This window comes from Macaca mulatta, chromosome 10, assembly GCF_049350105.2.
Source record: "Macaca mulatta isolate MMU2019108-1 chromosome 10, T2T-MMU8v2.0, whole genome shotgun sequence".
Lineage (NCBI taxonomy): Eukaryota > Metazoa > Chordata > Mammalia > Primates > Cercopithecidae > Macaca > Macaca mulatta.
In genome coordinates this window covers 12,008,167-12,026,868 of record NC_133415.1, presented here as the reverse complement: position 1 = coordinate 12,026,868, position 18,702 = coordinate 12,008,167, and the positions used below count along the sequence as shown (strand labels likewise).

The following is an 18,702-nucleotide window of genomic DNA, read 5'->3' as shown; positions in this document are numbered from 1 at the left end:
GAACTCTGCCCTTTTGTCTGAAGCTCAAGGCCAAGGAGACTTAGCATAGAGCTGACCCCTGCACCAGGCTGGGAGGCTCCAGCCCTTGTAGATGCCACTTACTATAAGTGGCCAGAATACCAGAGATGTGGGTTCCATGGTCAGCTGCACACTAAGTGTTTACCTTTACATTTGGATCACCTTGTAGTCTTTAATTATTGGTCCCTGAGGCCAAGTCCACAGCTTGCCTTCTAGTCACTTGCCTGCCCATCAGTGGTGGTGGGTGTGTTAGCTGGTAGATTTGGAATCAGTCACCACTCTTTCTGTACTGTCTTGGTTAGGTCTGTATAAGTAGAGGCAGCTTAGCCCTGAGACCCAGAGAGCTGCTATCCTTTTTCTCCTTGCGGGAGGAAATAAAACTGGGGAACACAATGTCCTTCCATAGCATAGGAAGAAGCAAATAAAAGTCTCCTTTCCACCAGTGTTGACTTGTGTGTGTTGCATGAAACATCTTCCTGTGGGAGTGGTACTGGGTCTCCATTTTCAGCTAGAGTAACCTTTGAAGTGTTTGAGCTAGGTCTCTATAAAAGAATGGATGGGACAGGCTGCCATGAGAGTCATTCTTTCATGACCTTTTCAGTGTCAAAACTGGGGCAGTGTTACTTTAATACTCAACCATTTGCACCATCATCTGTCAGGAGGTACTGTCTATAGCAAAAGGAGAACATGTCCTGTGGGTCCCTAGTTCGGCCTTTGGAAGACATGGCTAATGGCTCAGGGATTCTTACTGCCTCTGCATGGAAAGGCTAGACAACTCCTGTATTTATTATTATTAAGACAGGGTCTTGCCCTGTTGCCCAGGCTGAGTTGCAGTGTTGTGATTACAGCTCACTGCAGCTTGGAATTCCTGGGCTCAAGCAATCCTCCCACCTCTGCCTGAGTAGGTGGGACTACAGGCTGGAGCCACTGCTCCTGGCACCAATTCTGTATATCTCAACTCTCATGATTCCCCAAAGAGAAAGAAAAACCATACTTTTATTCCAGCATCCGGTATGCCTTGTGTATACCTGTATACAAGTTTTAAAGTTGTTGGTTTCATCTCATTAAATAATAGTTAAGAGTCCTCTGAGGCAGCAGGAGGATGTGGAGAGTAGCACAGGTCAGGGTCAGGTGACCTGAGTTCTATGAAGGGTAGCAGCAATAGCAACTATTATTGGGTGCTTACATGTACCAGGCGCTATGCTAAGTGCTTTACATGTATGACTTCACTTCATGGGGCAAGGATACTCATCAGTAGTCTCATTTTACAAATGAGGAAACCGAGGCTCAAAGAGGATAAGTCACTTAGCCAAAATGTCCCAGCCAGGATTCTTTTGGGTGAGCTCCCCAAAATTTGTCTTCTAACTCCTACCCTATACTCCCTCCACTGGGAGCTGTGCGACTTTGAGCAAGAAGCTTCATCCCATTGGGCCTCGGTTTACCATTGGAAAGGACTTGTGAGCGAGGTTGAATGAGCGCAGCAGATGGCCTGTGGTTATTTAGAGCAGTGCTTCCCTGGTTGTTTGGTATCACAGCGATCATAGAAATACTTGTGTGGCCCGGTGAAATGGAGGCGGAAACTCAGTTTCTACCTTCACAGGGCCTGACTGGAGGGGGCTGAGGACGATGCGGAGGTTTCCTGTATTAAAACAGACTACCCCCCCTTCCCAACGCACAACCCCGAGCACGTGGCCGTGGGTTCCCAAGCGCCTCTCCTCCCAGGGCCATGGGCATGACCACCGAAAAGCGGGTTAGGCCGGGGAGTTCAGAACCCGGAGTGAATCGAAACTACCCCAGGTAGATGGCAGCGAAGAAAATTCTGTTCTTAGGGGAACGCAATCTTCGGACACCAGAAGTTCCCCTATGATGCTATTCTGTGGCAGCCTCGCACTTGAGCCGGATGAGAATTGTAAAAACCCAGGTTGGGAGACAGGACGGCGCGTCTTCCCGGCTCCTTTCCAGAGTTTAGACGGAGCCATGCAGACTCAGCTGGCCTTTGGGTGTAGGTGGGCAGGCCCGAGGCGCCCTCTCGAGACCCCTTCAACCTCCCGGGGGCAGCAACACCGTATCGGCTATGAATGGCGTCTCTGGAAAACTCAGGCTTGGAACAGGTAACCCCCCGGTTTCCGCAGGCCAGAAATCAGCCCCCGCAACCGAAGGACGCGCAGGCTGGGAGTGGCGGCGGGGCCGCCAGTGGCGGACCTCCACTGAGGGCGGCGGGACCCGACCGCAGGGGCTGGGCCCTGAGGCCACTATGGGGTGCGCTAGGCTAAGGTCTCCTGGGGGCAGGAGCCAGTGCGATTGTAGCTGGCCAGCAGGCTGGCCGGCCTGAGGCCTGGCAGAGACCCGAGACCCCGACCCTTACCACGCGGACTCCGTGATCCCTCTCCCAGCAGCCGCCCACCTGGGGCCCTGAGCCAATAAGAGCTCGAGGTATATATGACTCACCGTGCCTGGGCCAATCAACTTGACGCGCGCTCTTCGCCAGCACCTCGCGCGATAACCTGGCTTCCTCGGCCTTCACAATAAAAACTCTCCGCCGGAAAACGACCTCTCCCCGCCCACCGCGCCGACACCGGAAGCGAGGCGTGTCTGCGAGATCACTCCGCGCTCCGGCGGCGAAGGAAAGAACGGACTCTGATCATAGAAGTCTAGTAAAGTAGTGCACCTCTCTCGTTTCGTGAGGTCATAAGAACAAACACCTTTTCTCGTCACAGCTACGCGCTGGGCATAAACGGTTGGGGCGTCAAAGGGAGGGAAACGAGCGGGCGGGAGGAGATGGTCACGTGGCCGTGGCGGAAGGATGCGTCGGTGCTGCGTCCCCTTAGAGACGAAGTCTATAAAGGGCCGGCGGGCGGCTGCTGCGGCCATTTCTACTTCGTCCGCCCACAAATGTAGTTTGGTTTGCACGTGTGCGCCTTCCCTCCTCCCCGCCCGCAGGGTCCACGGCCACCATGGCGTATTAGGGGCAGCAGTGCCTGCGGCAGCATTGGCCTTTGCAGCGGCGGCAGCAGCACCAGGCTCTGCAGCGGCACCCCCCCCAGCGGCTTAAGCCATGGCGTGAGTACCAGGGCGGGTCGTCCAGCTGTGCTCCCTGGGCCGGCGCAGGATTTGGGTTGGTGGGGTGCGGCCTGGGGCCGGGGCGGTGCCGCCAAGGAGGAAGCGATTTTACGAGCGCCCGGGACGCGTGGTCTTTGCTTGGGTGTCCCCGAGACGCTCGCGTGCCCGGGATCGGGAAGGCGCATTCTGGTGCCAGGACTGCTTCCACAGGGGCCCTGCCGCCCTCGGACCCCGAGTCCCCCAAGGGTCCCAGGGGTCTCGGCTTTCCCCCCCGCGAAACGTGGCAAGAACCAAGATGGCGGCGGCAGGGCGGCGCCGCGGGCGTGAGTCAAGGGCGGGCGGTGGGCGGGGCGCGGCCGCCCTGGCCTTATTTGGACGCGGGGACGGAGCGCCTTCCTCTTGGTGGCCGGTGGAAGAATCGCCTGGTCTCCGTGAGCGTCCATTTTGTGGAACCTGAGCCGCAGCAGGGAGGGGCGGATGCAACTGCCCCGTTGCCGACTCTATAGATGGCTGGACTAGAGAAGTCCCGCCTCGTAAGTGGAAAGATGAAATTCTCAGACCAGCTAACCTCTAATGGGAGTTGGCTTCTGATTCCCATTCAGGCTTCTCACGGCATTCAGCAGCAGCGTTGCTGTAACCGACAAAGACATCTTCGAATTAAGCACATTCCTCGATTCCAGCAAAGCACCGCAACATGACCGAAATGAGCTTCCTGAGCAGCGAGGTGTTGGTGGGGGACTTGATGTCCCCCTTCGACCAGTCGGGTTTGGGGGCTGAAGAAAGCCTAGGTCTCTTAGATGACTACCTGGAGGTGGCCAAGCACTTCAAACCTCATGGGTTCTCCAGCGACAAGGCTAAGGCGGGCTCCTCCGAATGGCTGGCTGTGGATGGGTTGGTCAGTCCCTCCAACAACGGCAAGGGTGAGTGGGCCACCACCACATCGTCTGGGTGGGATCTAGGGTTAGGGGCCTGTTATCTTTGTATCTGACTCACTTGGCCCTGTCATTCAAATCTTTTGCAGAGGATGCCTTCTCCGGGACAGATTGGATGTTGGAGAAAATGGATTTGAAGGAGTTCGACTTTGATGCCCTGTTGGGTATAGATGACCTGGAAACCATGCCAGATGACCTTTTGACCACGTTGGATGACACGTGTGATCTCTTTGCCCCCCTAGTCCAGGAGACTAACAAGGAGCCCCCACAGACGGTGAACCCAATTGGCCATCTCCCAGAAAGTTTAACAAAACCCGACCAGGTTGCCCCCTTCACCTTCTTGCAACCTCTTCCCCTTTCCCCAGGGGTCCTGTCCTCCACTCCAGATCATTCCTTTAGTTTAGAGCTGGGCAGTGAAGTGGATATCACTGAAGGAGATAGGAAGCCAGATGCCACTGCTTATGTTGCCATGATCCCTCCGTGCATAAAGGAGGAAGACACCCCCTCAGATAATGATAGTGGCATCTGTATGAGCCCGGAGTCCTATCTGGGCTCTCCTCAGCATAGCCCGTCTACCAGGGGCTCTCCAAATAGGAGCCTCCCATCTCCAGGTGTTCTCTGTGGCTCTGCCCGCCCCAAACCTTACGACCCTCCTGGAGAGAAGATGGTAGAAGCAAAAGTAAAGGGTGAGAAACTGGATAAGAAGCTGAAAAAAATGGAGCAAAACAAGACAGCAGCCACTAGGTACCGCCAGAAGAAGAGGGCGGAGCAGGAGGCCCTCACTGGCGAGTGCAAAGAGCTGGAAAAGAAGAATGAGGCTTTAAAAGAGAGGGCGGATTCCCTGGCCAAGGAGATCCAGTACCTGAAAGATTTGATAGAAGAGGTCCGCAAGGCAAGGGGGAAGAAAAGGGTCCCCTAGTTGAGGGTAGTCAGGAGCGTCAGTGTGCTTGTACATAGAGTCTCTGCTGTTGCTGTGTGTTGGAATAAATTATTTTGTAGGGAAAGTACTTGTGTGAATTCCTTTTCTGGCAAATTAGCCGAGTGAGGCGCCAACCACGCATCCCAAACTGGTTATAACATTCCTTGTGAGATCTGGGGAGGAGGGCAGTCCAGGACTGAAGATGGGTACCCAGAGTGGGAACTGCTCGCCCTGCTAGGTGTAAGCCACGATGTCTGATGACTCATGGGGCCATACAGCCGGATAGTTGGCCAACTGTAGCAAGTTGGGTCCTTTACCCAGAGGTGAGTTCGCTGGTTGTGTAGGGAGGAGGCTGGAGCTCTCTGAGAGGTTGGGAGGGAGGGACAGCCTGGGCCTCTTACCTATTTATTCAAGAGGGCTTCATGCCAACAGCTGTCGCCTGAAACCCTGGATAAGCTTGCACAGTCCTTGAGATAAGCACACAAGATTAGTTTTCACTTGTTACCCTGAGTTCTGTAGAAACGTGTTCCTGAAGAAAGAAATGGCTCCTTTTCGGAATTGATGCTGAAGCAGGACAGGAGCTGAGGGTTGGCCTCCGTTTCTCCTTATGGGGTGGAAGGATGACATCCTGCACAGGTTCTGGCTAGAGCTGGGCACAAAGGCTACAGTTCCTGTGAAGGCTGTTGTGCCTGTTGCTACCTAAATAGAAGGCCTGGCATCATGCTAGGATGGATCAGCGCCTAGAAACCACGCCTCCTCACCGCAGCTTCTTCCTGGCAAGCTGGCGGGGAGACCTCGCCTTTCCAGGCAGGCGATGTCTTTTGTGTTGCGGATGAGTGCTTGATTTTGTGTTGCGGATGAGTGCTTGAATGCAAGGATCAGCGTATCCTGGGTAGGTCTGTCTTTCCTCTTGTGTCCTTCAGGATCACAGTTTTCCTTCTGTGGAAGGTGGTGTAGACTGGGTGTGCCCGGGGAATGGCTGGGAGGACAGTGAGGGTGAGTGCGCCCAGGCACTGCTGTAACTGAGCACAGTACGTGTGTTCACCCCGTCCCCGAAGCACACCCAGGAGGCAGACGCCACACTCAGGAGGATTTTTTTTTTTTTTTTTTTTTTTTTTTTTTTTGAGACAGGGTCTCTCCCTGTTGACCAGGCTGGAATGCAATGGTGCAATCTCGGCTCACCACAACCTCCACCTCCTGGATTCAAACGATTCTCATGCCTCAGCCTCCCGAGTAGCTGGGATTACAGGTGCTCGCCACCATGCCCAGCTAATTTTTGTATTTTTAGTAGAGACGGGGTTTCACCATGTTGGCCAGGCTAGTCTCGAACTCCTGACTTCCTGATCCACCCACCTTGGCCTCCCCAAAGTGCTAGGATTACAAGCATGAGCCACCGCGCCTGGCCTTTTTTTTTTTTTTTTTTTTTTTTTTCTTTTTAGAGATTGAGCCTATTCCCCAGGCTGGAGTGCAGTGGTGCAATCTTGGCTCACTGCAACCCCTGCCTCCCAGTTTCAAGCGATTCTCCTGCCTCAGCCTCCCGAGTAGCTGGCATTACAGACGACTGCCACCATGCCCAGCTAATTTTTGTATTTTTAGTGGGGATGGGGTTTGTCATGTTGGCCAGGCTGGTCTCGAACTCCTGACCTCAGGTGATCCGCCCGTCTCGGCCTCTTAAAGTGCTGGGATTACAGGTGTGAGCCACCACGCCCAGCTCACCCAGGAGGATTTTGAGCAAAGAGGTAGAGCTGGAATTTGAAGCCAGGACTCGGGCTCCAGTCTGGGCTCTTCATTTTGCCTCTTGAGCTGGAAACAAATGGCCCGTCATGACCTTTCCGGTGCCCAGTATAGACGGTCACCTGAGAGCCAACTGTTGACGGAATGTATGCAACTGCTTGTGGAGAAGTTGCCCGAGGCACCGCTGGAAGTGGGCATCACACATGGGTCTTGGACCTGGTGCTCTTCGAGGTCTTTCCTGCTGAGATTCTAGAATTCTCCAAAGGCCATGGGCCTCCATCCACATCCAGGTACTAAATAGGCGTTAGGGTGCGGCCAACAGCATCAGAGTCATCTAGTGCCAGTGGGGGTCGGCCCTCATTTGGCAGATGAGAAACTGAGGCACCAAGAAGGGCAGTGCAGGCTGGTGGTGTGGACCCAGGATGCTGGGGCTGTGCCCTCTCCAGGCCCTTGCAGCTAAGGCCTCCCACACCCAGAAGGCACCAGCTCAGGTCACAGTGGCTTTGCCCTTCTCCTTGACCTCACCTCCTCCCCTCACTGTGCTCTTGGCCTTTCTCCATCTGTCTGCCAAGCTTGGTCCTGCCTCAGAGCCTCACACTTGCTGTTTTTTTGGTAACTTTTTTCTCCATTGAGTTTATCTGTATACAGATTCACTTTCTGTTCTCCATTCCCTAACTATAAGGTCACTCTGTGGCAGCAGGTGTTTTGCTATCTTATTCATTCCGGTACTTCCAGGACTAGAGCAGTGCCTGGGAAATAGCAAAAATGACTGCGGCGAAAACGTTCAAAGAGCTCTGATGCTCTAGGCGCCTTCCAGTGATGAGCTCAGAGTCCTCCTGAGGCTGTGAGGAGGGTCTTATGACTGCACCCTTCTTACTGATGCAGCTGAGACCCAGACTTAGGCACCTCCTTGGGAAGTCTGGCCTGGGGGTGGACACTGGCCCACGGGCAGTTGGTATAGGCAGTGATAATGGCCTGGACAAACCAGCTGGATTTGGCTAGGCAGATGTCTGTTCCGGAGAGCCCAGCGCAATAAGGGGTATGGGAGGAAGGGGCGGAGATGAGGCTGATGTCCAGCCACCACCCTGCATGTGGCAACTTATGGCCCCTGCCAGGCCTTGGCCAGCCCAGCCTAGGTGACCAGGTCAGAGGTGGAGCTGGGCTTTACCCAGTGACCAGGGGCTGGGGGCTGGGGGATAGGAAGGGACCTCACAGGCGAGAGCGGACAACTCTCAGCATTTTCTCCTGCTTTGTGTCTAGGACAAGGCTGTAGGTTGTGGAGAGCAGAGAACGACCTTCTTCTTTTATACAACTAGTCCTGAGTGGGTGCCCGCTCTGCACTACACTGGGTGCTGGCTTCAGCAGTGAGCCAAGTAAACATCCCTGCCCTCATGGAAGTTTGCTTCTGGTAAAGGAGACAGATGGACCCTAAAAAGAAAAAGATGTGACATGTGTCACATTCAGATGTAACACAGCAGCTGGGTCAGGCATGGACATGCTGGGCATGCTCCTTAAGATGGGTGCTCAGGGAGTCACAGGGCTCAGCCCGGCAGGGGACTGGGCTGGGATCAGCAAGGAGAGGCAGCCAAGATGTGGGTGTGAAGAGAGGGGATCCCCCCAAGCAAGAGAAAGGATGGAGGGCCCGTTTCCTGAGATCGGGAAAACCAGGGGAAGAGTATGATTTTATTTCAAAGAGGCCAGGTAGAAATAAAAAGTTCCTGGCTTTGGGAGGCCGAGGCGGGTGGATCACGAGGTCAGGAGTTCAAGACCAGCCTGGCCAATATGGTGAAACCCCATCTCTACTAAAAAATTAGCAGGGTGAGGCTGGGCGTGGGGGCTCATGCCTGTAATCCCAGCACTTTGAGAGGCTGAAGCGGGCGGATCAGGAGGTCAGGAGATCGAGACCATCCTGGCTAACACGGTGAAACCCCATCTCTACTAAAAATACCAAAAGTTAGCCGGGCACCTGTAGTCCTAGCTACTTGGGAGGCTGAGGCAGAAGAATGGCATGAACCCGGGAGGCGGAGGATGCAGTGAGCCGAGATCGCGCCACTGCACTCCAGCCTGGGTGGCAGAGCAAGACTCCGTCTCAAAAAAATATAAAATAAAAAATAAAAATTAGCTGGGCGTGGCGGCACATGCCTATAATCCCAGCTACTTGGGAAGCTGAGGCAGGAGAATGGCTTGAACCGGGGAGGCGGAGGTTGCAGTGAGCAGTGCCAGTGCACGCCAGCGTGGGTGACAAAGTGAGGCTCCATCTCAAAAAAAAAAAAGTCCCCTCAGTGACACCCAAGTGCCAACCACCCTTGCCTAGGTGGCCCATGGGGTGGGGTGGGGGCTCTCAGCCTAGTTGGGGGACTGAAGGTGGACACTTAGACCAAGTAGAAAGTGGCAGCTTCAGGAGACAGAGCAGGGCCTCCCAGCTGGGCTTTGAAGGGTGGGGAGAGTTGTGGACAGAGAATGGGAACAACACCCCGTGAAAGTCAGCCAGGCAGGAAAGAACGGGGCACACACCAAGTGCCACAGTCCCACTGCCTGTGGCAGAGGCCTTTGCCCAGGCTAAACTCTGAGCCTGCAGCTGGGCCCCAGCAGAGTCCCATGTTGCAGTCCTGGCCCACTCCTGCCTGGCCCCCTTGGCCAACTCCTCTAGTAGCAAAGAGGGTCAGAGTGTGGGGGCTTCAGCAGCCCATCCCACTGTGGAAGACACAGGAAGCCATGGCTGGGGCCCTTCTGTGGGGCATGGGGTAGGTTCCTCAAACTCTGCTTCCCCAAACCACCTGTGACGCAAATGCTTCCGGTGCTTTCACACCCATCCATGCTGTCTAGACTGGGGAAGGCCTCCTGCTTTGTCCTGTCAGCCCTAGGTTGAAGTGACAACTCAGTTTCCTCTTTTTTTGAGACAGGGTCTTGCTCTGTCGCCCAGGCTGAGGTGTAGTAACGCCATCTTGGCTCACTGCAGCCTCCGCCTCTCGGGCTCCAGTAATCCTCCCACCCCAGCCCTCTTCCCCGCAAGCAGCTGGGACCACGAATGCATACCACCATGCCCGGCTAATTATTGTATTTTTTTGTAGAGATGGGTTTTGCCATGTTGGCCAGGCTGGTTTTGAACTCCTGACCTCAGGTGATCCACCTGCCTCAGCCTTCACAAGTGCTGGGATTACATGTGTGAGCCACCGCATCTGGCCTCAGTGTCCTCTTATTTGGGTCCTGTTGGTCACCAGGTCCTGGCCATCACGGTCAGCACCTCCTTGGCCCCCCATGGGGACAACCCTCTCTCCTCCAGTGCTGCCCCAGCCACCCCAGCTCCCTGCTGCCTTCCAGACACCTGCACCAGAACTGCTCAGGGGGACAGTTAAAAGGCAGACTCCTCAGTCCTGTCCTTGACCCACTGGACCAGAGTGCCAGCGGTAAACACAAATGACTGTCACCCAGAGGGGGCATGGACAGGCACCCAATAGTACTACTTGGCATAAGTGTAAGATTTATTGGGAAGCTCACAAGCGGGGAAGCAGCAGGACCCCGGCTCCCATCCTCAGCGGGGGGCAGTGCCTGTCACGCTGCACTTCTGGGCGATTCTGTAACAGTGGGCGTGTCCTTGATAGAAAGGGGCCCCGGGCCTATGGTCAGCCTGTTCTTCCAGGCGCTAGAGGCTGAACTGGCTTCTTGTTAAGCTGCTTAAAAGATTAAGGGCACGAGTCTCCATGGATATCCGAGTTTCTCTGCCCAGTGGGGTCATTACAGTCCAGCAGGCAGGAAGAGGCCCTGGTCTCCAAGGTTTGGGGTCACAGCACACTCCCTCCCCCTCCCCCTGCTGATGGAGGTCACCCGGAGACAGGACCACTGCCGGGAAGATGTGTGGCCACATCATGTCTTTATTTAGGATGGAATACCAGTTAAAGATCAGGAACAGACCACCCACGGCAGTGGGGGAGCAAATGCTCTTACAAATAATGGGCCCCGAGGCAGTGTCATCAGGGAACCCAGGGAGCCAGATCGTCACTCCTAATCAGACCCAGCCTCAGGGGACTATGCCATGCTCTCTACCAGCAGCAATGGGAGTCACCACACCAAAGGAGCCCTTAGGCTGGGGTGGGGAGGGAAGAGTTCAGGAGACAAACGGAGCTGCCAGAAAGCTCCCAGGTCCCTTCCCCTGAGGCTCCCTGATGAATGGACTCCTGCGCTGACTTCTCCCCTCTCCTCCACTGGCCCCACCTCTGGTCTTCACTCACAGGCATTCAGTACCTGCCTGTCCTTCACCTCCTGATCCCAACCCATGCCTGCTGGAAGGGTCCCGTCTGCCTCCCCTCACCTCCATTCTTCAGCTCAGGCACACGCCTGAGTGTGAAACCCTTTCTTCAGGTTACCTCCTGAGTCCCTTCTACTGTCCCCTCCCCACTACGACAGGCATTTGACCCCACCTGGCTGCACACCAGAGCCTGAGCGGGAAAGGGAACACACCTGGTGAAACGCTCCGCTCATGGCGGACTCGACGCTCCCTGGGCGTGGGCTGAAGCAGCACCACTCCCACTGCCGGACCTAGCCACCTGCACCAGAACTCCTCCCAGCAGCTATTTTTTGCCTCGAGTCACCTTTTCAGCTGTGGCGGCCACCCCCAGAGGAAGGAGGCTCCCCTGGTGTAGGGCAGCAGAGGTTGGTGTTCTGATGGCGGCCTGCCAGGGCTGGACTGGAGGACTTGTGACCCGGAGCTGAGAAGCACGCTGGGAGATGGGGGAAGGCAGGGTGGCGCTTTGGTGCCACAGGAGATGGGAGACACCCCGTGGGGCAGATCAGCAGCACACACAGCTCTTGGGTTCGCATTTATTACAACTTGGAAGCCCACCCTTCTTCCTACTCCAGGAGGTGTCGTCCCCGAGGGCTCAGGAACCACAGCAAACAGTCCAGAGGCCCCACCTGGGCGAAAACAAACAAAACAGATAGGCTCCTTTCCGGCAAGTGCAGATGCTCTGCCCAGGCCTGCGGAAGCCACCTCCAGTCTGTGTGTATATCCTCCCAGGACTTCTGGCCCACCAGCTCCATTCCAGCCACCACACGGCTCCAGCTCCACGGCTTCCTCGAGCCAGGCTGGTCCTGCATCGCCATCTGCTGGCCGCGCGGCACGGCCGGGTCCTGGGGCCAGCAGAGGAGTCGGACAGAGGTGGCCGGATTGAAAACCTCTTCACCGTGCCCTCCAGGGAGCCTAGCTGCCGAAGTATTCCCGCTGGAACTTCTGGAAGTCTTCCTCGGTGAACACGGTGCCCTCGGCCTTCTTCTTCTTCTTGCTCTTGGCCACAGGCCGGTCACAAGCCTTGCGACCGCGGTTCTGCCGCAAAATCTGGGGAGGGTGCGGGACTTCTGCTCATTTCAAGAGCAGAGGAGGCCCGCAAAGGTCACGGGGGAGTTCGGCGCAGGGCAGGGCTGGCCCAGCCTCCCACCCTGTGCTCAGGGCTGAGACCGCCATGGGTCCTAGGGGAACAGCCTCGGCTCTCACCTCCCACGTCCCTTCCCACAGTCCCCTCGACAAACCTGCTGGCTCACAGACTCAGCCACGGTGCTTCTCGTCCTGGTCAGAAACTTCAGGTTTACTCTGAGGTGGTCTCGACACTCTCGCTTCCGGTACTCGTCTGTGGGTGGCAGGCACGGGGCACCACTTCACATTCACTCCCCTTGGAAGCATTCTCGGTCCCTGGCCCATGCCCCTGCCAAAGACCTCATCGTCCCCTTCCCAGATTATTATAGCAGCTGGGCTCTTCTCCATCAAATGCATTCTCCACACAGGTCCTGCTGAAAGCCCCAGGCTCTGGGCCCCCCCATTTTCCAGCAATTATGTCCTGAATACTACTCACCAAGGGAGCGCTCTGGAGCTTACGCTTCAGTGAGAGATGAAGGGCAAACGACTCAGTATTTTAGAAGTGCATATATTTCATGGAGAAAAACAAAATAGGAAACAGAAAAGGGGAATTCCAAGGGTGGAGGGTGCAATTTTAAATAGGAGGGAATGAGAAGGTCTCACTGAAATGACTTGGAGAGAGCTGTGGATATCCAGGGGGAGAGTATTTGTCTAGGCAGAGGAACACCCAGTGCAAAGGCCCTGAAGCAGAAATGTGTCAAATGTGTTTGTAAAACACAAAACAGCTGGAGTGGCTGGGTGCGGTGGCTCACACCTGTAATCTCAGCACTTTGGGAGGCTGAGGCAGGCAGGTCACCTGAGGTCAGGAGTTTGAGACCAGCTTGGCCAACATGGTGAAACCCCGTCTGTATTAAAAATTAAAAAAAACTAGCTGGGTGTGGTGGTTGGCCTGTAATCCCAGCTCCTCGGGAGGCTGAGGCAGGTGCATCGTTTGAACTCGGGAGGCAAGAGGTTGTAGTGAGATGAGACCGCACCACTGCACTCCAGCCTGGATGACAAAGCAAGACTCTGTCTCAAAAAAAACCAAAAACAACAACAAAAAAACAGGTGGAGTGGGGGGAGTGGGTAGCAGGAAGAGACCAAGTTTGGTGGGGGGGGGGGTAGGTCATGTAGGCCTCATCAGGCACCCTAAGACCCCTACCTTTTACTGACTACAATGGGAGCCACCCAGAGGAGAAACAAAGAATGACTTCTGATTTTAGAGGATCACTTTGGTTGCTGTTGAGAACAAGATTACTGGGGGAGGAGGCGTGTGGAAGTCAGGAGACCGGCTAGGCTTCTTCAGTAATCCAGGCAAGAGACAAATAAGCTTGGAGCAAGGTGGAGGCTGCAGAGGTGTTCTTTCCATTGGCTGCGAGGCTTGCCATTCCTCTCGCTCAACATCTATGTGCCAAAACCTGTGCTGGACACCAGGGCTGCAGACAAGCCCAAGGGGGTGTGTGCCTTTAGGAGCTCCCATCTAACAGGGGAGGTGGCTGAGCACCCAGGACAGGACGGTGAGACAAGGGCTGGGACAGATAGGAATGACCTCTGACACTCCACCCTCCTGCTTCGTGGCAAGTATTGCTGGGCCTCAACATATTTATGCATCAGACTCTAGGGATTCAGACACAGTAGGAGCTTGTCATGTCCTGACACGTCAAAATATCACCATCTTGCCCACACCAGCCCCTCCGAAAGTCTTTGTCTGTTAAGTGACACCACATCCCCCAATAAACTAGGCTCCACCTTCACAGCCAATTCACCACTAAAACCCCTCTAAAGGCTGCAATTCTCTGCTGCCTCCTCTTCAACGTATCTTCCACCTGCAAAATTCTCTTATCTCTGCTGCTATGGCCACTGCCCAGGCCACAGCATGTCCCATTTGAATGGAGTGGGTAACAGCAGCACTCTGGGACACAGTGCCTGGTTTCTACCCGTACCACCTGGGCAGGCGCCTTTTTCTCAATCTGTAAAACGGGGGTGATAGTAGTATCGACCTCAAAGGGCTGCTGTAAGGATCAAAGGAGCTGACATTTGCACAGCATTTAGAATCAGCACCTGGCACACAGTGTTAGTGAATGTGTTTAAATGCTCCATCTTTGATCCTTATTCACTAGGTCACCGTTACTAGCCTCTATTTTTTCAAATTCTCAAAGGCAACAACCTCCTTTCTAACTCAGGACCTTTGCACACGCTATTCTTCCTAGAATATTTTCCTACTTTTCACCTAGCTCACTCTTATACCTCCTTCAGCTCTCGGCTGAAATGTCGCTTCCTCAGAGAAGGCTGACTTGGCCCAAGTCCCCATCGGAGTACCGTAATCTTTTAATTCATAGGCTTCAATGCACTTAGCAATGATACACTGGGTTTGATATTCTTTGAGGCTTCTCTCCCCACTAGGGCCGTAGTCCACGAGGGCCAGGACGGTGGCGTGTTCTGTCACCTTCGTATGTCCAGGAGCCCGCTCCGCGCCTGGCACACAGTAGGTCTAGCAATACCGGGACGACGCTTCAGGCCCTGCCTCAAGCGCCACCTCCTCTGGGGCGCAGGTCCCAGCACCGGAGGCAGCGCTTTCAGCCCCTTCCCGAACTTACCCAGTGCCGACTTGGGCACCTTTCCCTTGGCCGAGGTCCGCAGTTTCTGGGCCTGAATTGCCTTCGTCTTCCGGGGCCGTTTCACCGGAGCCCCTCTCGGCTTGGTCTGACCTGGAGGGTCCCGGGGGGCTACAGGGGAAGAGAGAAGAAGGGACCCAGGTCGGAGAGCGCGCAGTGTTCCCATGCCACTGGGGCTAAGCCCGGCCTGGATTGTTTTCCATCCACGGCTCCCGCCCGCAGCCACTGCCATCCTCCTGCCCGCGTCGGACGTCCCCCGGCCAGCCGTCCTCACCCTCGGACGCCGCCAGCAGCTCCAAGCCCCGCCGCAGCAGGGCCGCGGACATGGCTGCGCTTGGCTCCCCCCACGAGCCTCACACTACTTGCAACCTGGCAGTTCTAGCCGTCTCGGCGGAAATCCGAGCCGGAACAGAGGTTTCCGGAAGGGATGGGCGGAAGTGCCCATCTTTCTTAGGACGCATGCGTTAGAGGTTTATACTTGAGCAGAAGAAGGGGCGGAAACTGGAGGCGGGTTTAAGGCGCAGAAGGACATTTTTGTTATTCAATCCCAATCCGCCTGGCGCCTGGCTCTCAGGCTCCTCCTTCCCCGGAAGCCGTCTGCAACCAGCTCCGCCGGGTTGGCCAATCCTCTCGGGTCTCGCGGCTCCGTGGCGGGCTAGGCTGGGGACGGGGCGGAGTTTTTTCCGTATACTTCAGCCAGCGCAAGATATCGCACAGGTTGAGTGCAGTATGAAAATCCAGTTGTCTTCCCGTAAGCCAGACATTAAAGACATATTTTTGTTTTGAAAAATACAATTATTTCTCAAAATATGTTGATGTTACAAAGCAATGGGTTTATTGTTATTTTAAGTGAATTGATGAATATGTAAATTTTTTTGTTTTAGTTTCTAGTATGGCAAATATCAATTGCCGACATACAAAAGTTCTTTGGAATCCTGAATTTTAAAAATTTATTTATTTAATTAAATTAATTTTTTTTGAGACGGTATCTCGCTCTGTCGCCCAGGCTGGAGTGCAGTGCCGGCTCACTGCAACTTCCGCCTGCCGGGTTCAAGCGCTTCTTTTGTTTGTTTGTTTGTTTGTTTTTTCAAGCGCTTCTTTTGCCTTAGCCTCCCGAGTAACTGAGATTACAGGCACCCGCCACCACGCCCGGCTAATTTTCTTCTTAAAAAATTTTTAGTAGAGACGGGATTTCGCCATGTTGGCCAGGCAGGTCTTGAACTCTTGACCTCAAGTGATCCGCCCGCCTCGGCCTCCCAAAGTGCTGGGATTACAGGCGTGAGGGGATTCTGAAGTTTTAAATGTAAGAAGCTTCTTAGACCAAAACGTTTGAGCCCCTCTGGCCTAGAAGTGACACTGCTTACCTAGGGGAGGAGCCCTGGCTTGTTCGCTGCTCCATCTGCAGCTGGCCGTCCAGCACCTGGCATGCAGAAGACACGCAATAAGTGAACGGTGAATCAGAAGGGACCACTGGGTTCACTCAGCCGGCTTCTGAGGGCCTTCTGTGTACCTGACAGCACAGAGTGTGGGACCTGGAGTTGGTCCTCCGGGATAGACCACACCGTCTAAGCCCCATCAGCTAGATAGTAATAATACCAACCAACACAAACTCAAGGGTCAAGGCCCTGTTCTACGTGCTTTGCATTTGTTAACTCGTTTATCCCCCCTACCCTTCCAGGTTGGAATTGTCTTTTGCATTTTACAGACGAGGAAACAAGCACAGAGAGGCCAGGGTCACGCGGGTGGAGTCAGAGGTGCGAATCAAGACTGGCAGCCTGGCCGCAGGTTTTGTGGGGGCGCTCCTGCCACAGCCACCAGGGAGAGCAGTGCTGTGGTGCTGGGTGGGGCCTGTCAAGCCATGGGGTCAGGTAGGCCCCTGGAGGGTGAGGAGGAGCTGACCATGTATGGGCAGCAGGGATTGTTCCAGGCGGAGACCGCTGTAGCGAGGACCTATCCCCTGTGACACACGAGTGGCCCCTCAGGATGCCATGCTGGGCTGGAGGGTCGCAAAGGCCTCAGACTCCATGATTTTGTCCTAAGGGGAGTGGGGGGCCTGGAGCCCAGTAATTGTTCAGACATACGCCTCCTTCCTGCTTCTAACACAGCCGGATTGTTGTCTTATTATGTGTATCGAGTATTGTCTATTTCCCCACCCATACCCCTCTGTAAGCTCCTCAAGGCAGGGATCTTTGTTTTGTTCATTGTTATATCCCTAGCGCCTGGAACAGTGCTTGGCATACGGTAAGAGTTCCAGAAACGCTCGAAATGAGTGGATGAGAGCTGAGTTTGGGGCGCCAGTGAGCCGCTGGGTTGAGAGGCCCAGAAGGTCGTGGGATGTGCAGCGAGTCAGTCTCTCAGGCGGGCAAAGGACCAAGCTTTGTCCTCCTCCCGATCTGGGCTGATCAGCCCACGGTCCCCCGGGTGGAGTTCTGTGTGTGCCAACGTGCTGGGCAGACCCCTGCGGCGTCCGCAGCCCAGCCGGGCACGGGCAGGACTGCAGGCTAGGCGTTGAACCAGCCTCCTGCGGAGGAATCGGCACATCCGCGGGCCCTGGCGCATTTCTGCCACTAGGTGGCGACGCAGGACAGCTTTCTCGCGCGGCGCGACTACAAGGCCTCAGTTGCGGCTACCCAGGCTACGTGGGGGTGGGGGTGGGGGTGGGAGTGTAGGGTGAGGGTGGGGGTGGGGGTGTAGGGTGGGGGTGGGGGTCCGGACGTCCTTCGGCCTTAGCTGGCTCCTTGCAGCCAGCACTGTGTGGCCCCGGCTTCCTGCTGTCCCGCACCCCCTCCCACTCGCAGCCTGGCCTGGAGTGGCTGGGGAAGCTAAGGCAGAGCCACCAGCCTGGGCTGCCCAGGGCGGGAGGCGAGGTCCCTTCTTGAAAACTGTGCAAATGACAGCTGGGGGCTGTGTGACCCCAGCAATCCCTTAACAAAGAGTGCCTCAGTTTCCTCATCGGTTGGATGGGGCTCGGCGGGGCAGCAGCCCCCTTCTAGGAGAGGTGTGAGAACCAGTGGATCCCCTTCTAGGAGAGGTGTGAGAACCGTGCCGTGTAGGGCAGGCCTGGGTGGGTCTGCGCCCAGGGACTGCGTGCAGAGGGTGCTACAGCGCTGCCATGCTACCTGCTCCCTCTTGGCAAGATGGGATGGGCAGGGGCAGCCACCGTTGGGCCCAAGCAGGTCACGCCACAGCCCGAATTTGGGCACCTGCGACCTGCCAGTCTTGACGTTGGCCCTGATGGGTCAAGCTCAGGGGGACAGCTGCTTCCTGTCTCCCTGTGGGAGGATAGGTCATGAGATCTCCCAGGCTAGTTCCCCACCTGGCATGACCCTGGGTGAGCGGCTTCACTGCTCTGAGCCTGTTTCCACACTGGGTCCCTGCCTGTCCCTGATCCCCCGACTGGGGCCTTTGGCCACACAGAGGAAAATCACTGTAAGGGGCCCTTCGGCCCCCATGCCCTGTCCATGTCTCCTCCCAGGCTCCCTGGAACAGCTTAACTTCCCTGGGCCTGGGAGGCTGAGAGGCAGGTGGGCTTCCTGCAGAGCTGTGCAGCCCTTTAAGAGCAAGAGTCAGGACTCAAGCCCCAGTCTCCAGGTCCTAAGCAAGAGTATGTGTGTGAGCGTGTTCCCTCAGCTTCCAGACCAGTGGCCCCCTGGAGAGGGGACCGTAGGGACTCTGGGAGGTGGGCAGTGCTGGAGAGGGTGTCCTGGTGGTCTGGGGCTGGCACAGATGCCCCACTTTCCACAAGGCTTTGGCTCACACATCTATGTGCCTCTGCCCTCCTCCCCTAGCCCATTTCCTCCTCTGAGGTTTGGGGGCTTTAGAGAGTATTGTCCAGTCCTCCATACAGGACTGAGGCGGGAGGCGCCCGGGGCTCTGGGCTCCTGTGGTCTGAAGGGAGCGCCTGCTCTGGAACCAGGCTGTACATCCTGGCTTTTCCACTCACTAGCTGTGTGACTTTGGGCAAGCCCCACAACCTCTCTGTGCTTCAGTTTCTTCGTTTATGAGTTGATTATGATAATAATCCCTACCTCATAGGGC

The 18,702-nt window shown here is 55.5% G+C and overlaps 2 protein-coding genes across 2 annotated transcripts; one reads left to right on the top strand and one right to left on the bottom strand.

The window, feature by feature from the left end:
• Positions 1 to 3,098: 3,098 nt before the first annotated feature.
• On the top strand, positions 3,099 to 5,012 carry ATF4 (activating transcription factor 4; the record flags this gene model as incomplete). Its single annotated transcript, NM_001266632.2, is given in 2 exon segments — positions 3,099 to 3,998; positions 4,100 to 5,012. Coding segments are annotated over 2 exon segments (1,056 nt in total). The 3' UTR covers positions 4,930 to 5,012.
• Positions 5,013 to 11,469: 6,457 nt separating this feature from the next.
• Positions 11,470 to 15,044, bottom strand: RPS19BP1 (ribosomal protein S19 binding protein 1). The gene is made up of 4 exons (XM_001099808.5): positions 14,939 to 15,044; positions 14,647 to 14,775; positions 12,187 to 12,284; positions 11,470 to 11,995 (listed from the first exon to the last, which is right to left on the bottom strand). Exons 1-4 carry the CDS (start codon positions 14,988 to 14,990, stop codon positions 11,861 to 11,863), a joined length of 414 nt encoding a protein of 137 aa, XP_001099808.3. The 5' UTR covers positions 14,991 to 15,044; the 3' UTR covers positions 11,470 to 11,860.
• Between the last annotated feature and the right edge of the window lie 3,658 nt (positions 15,045 to 18,702).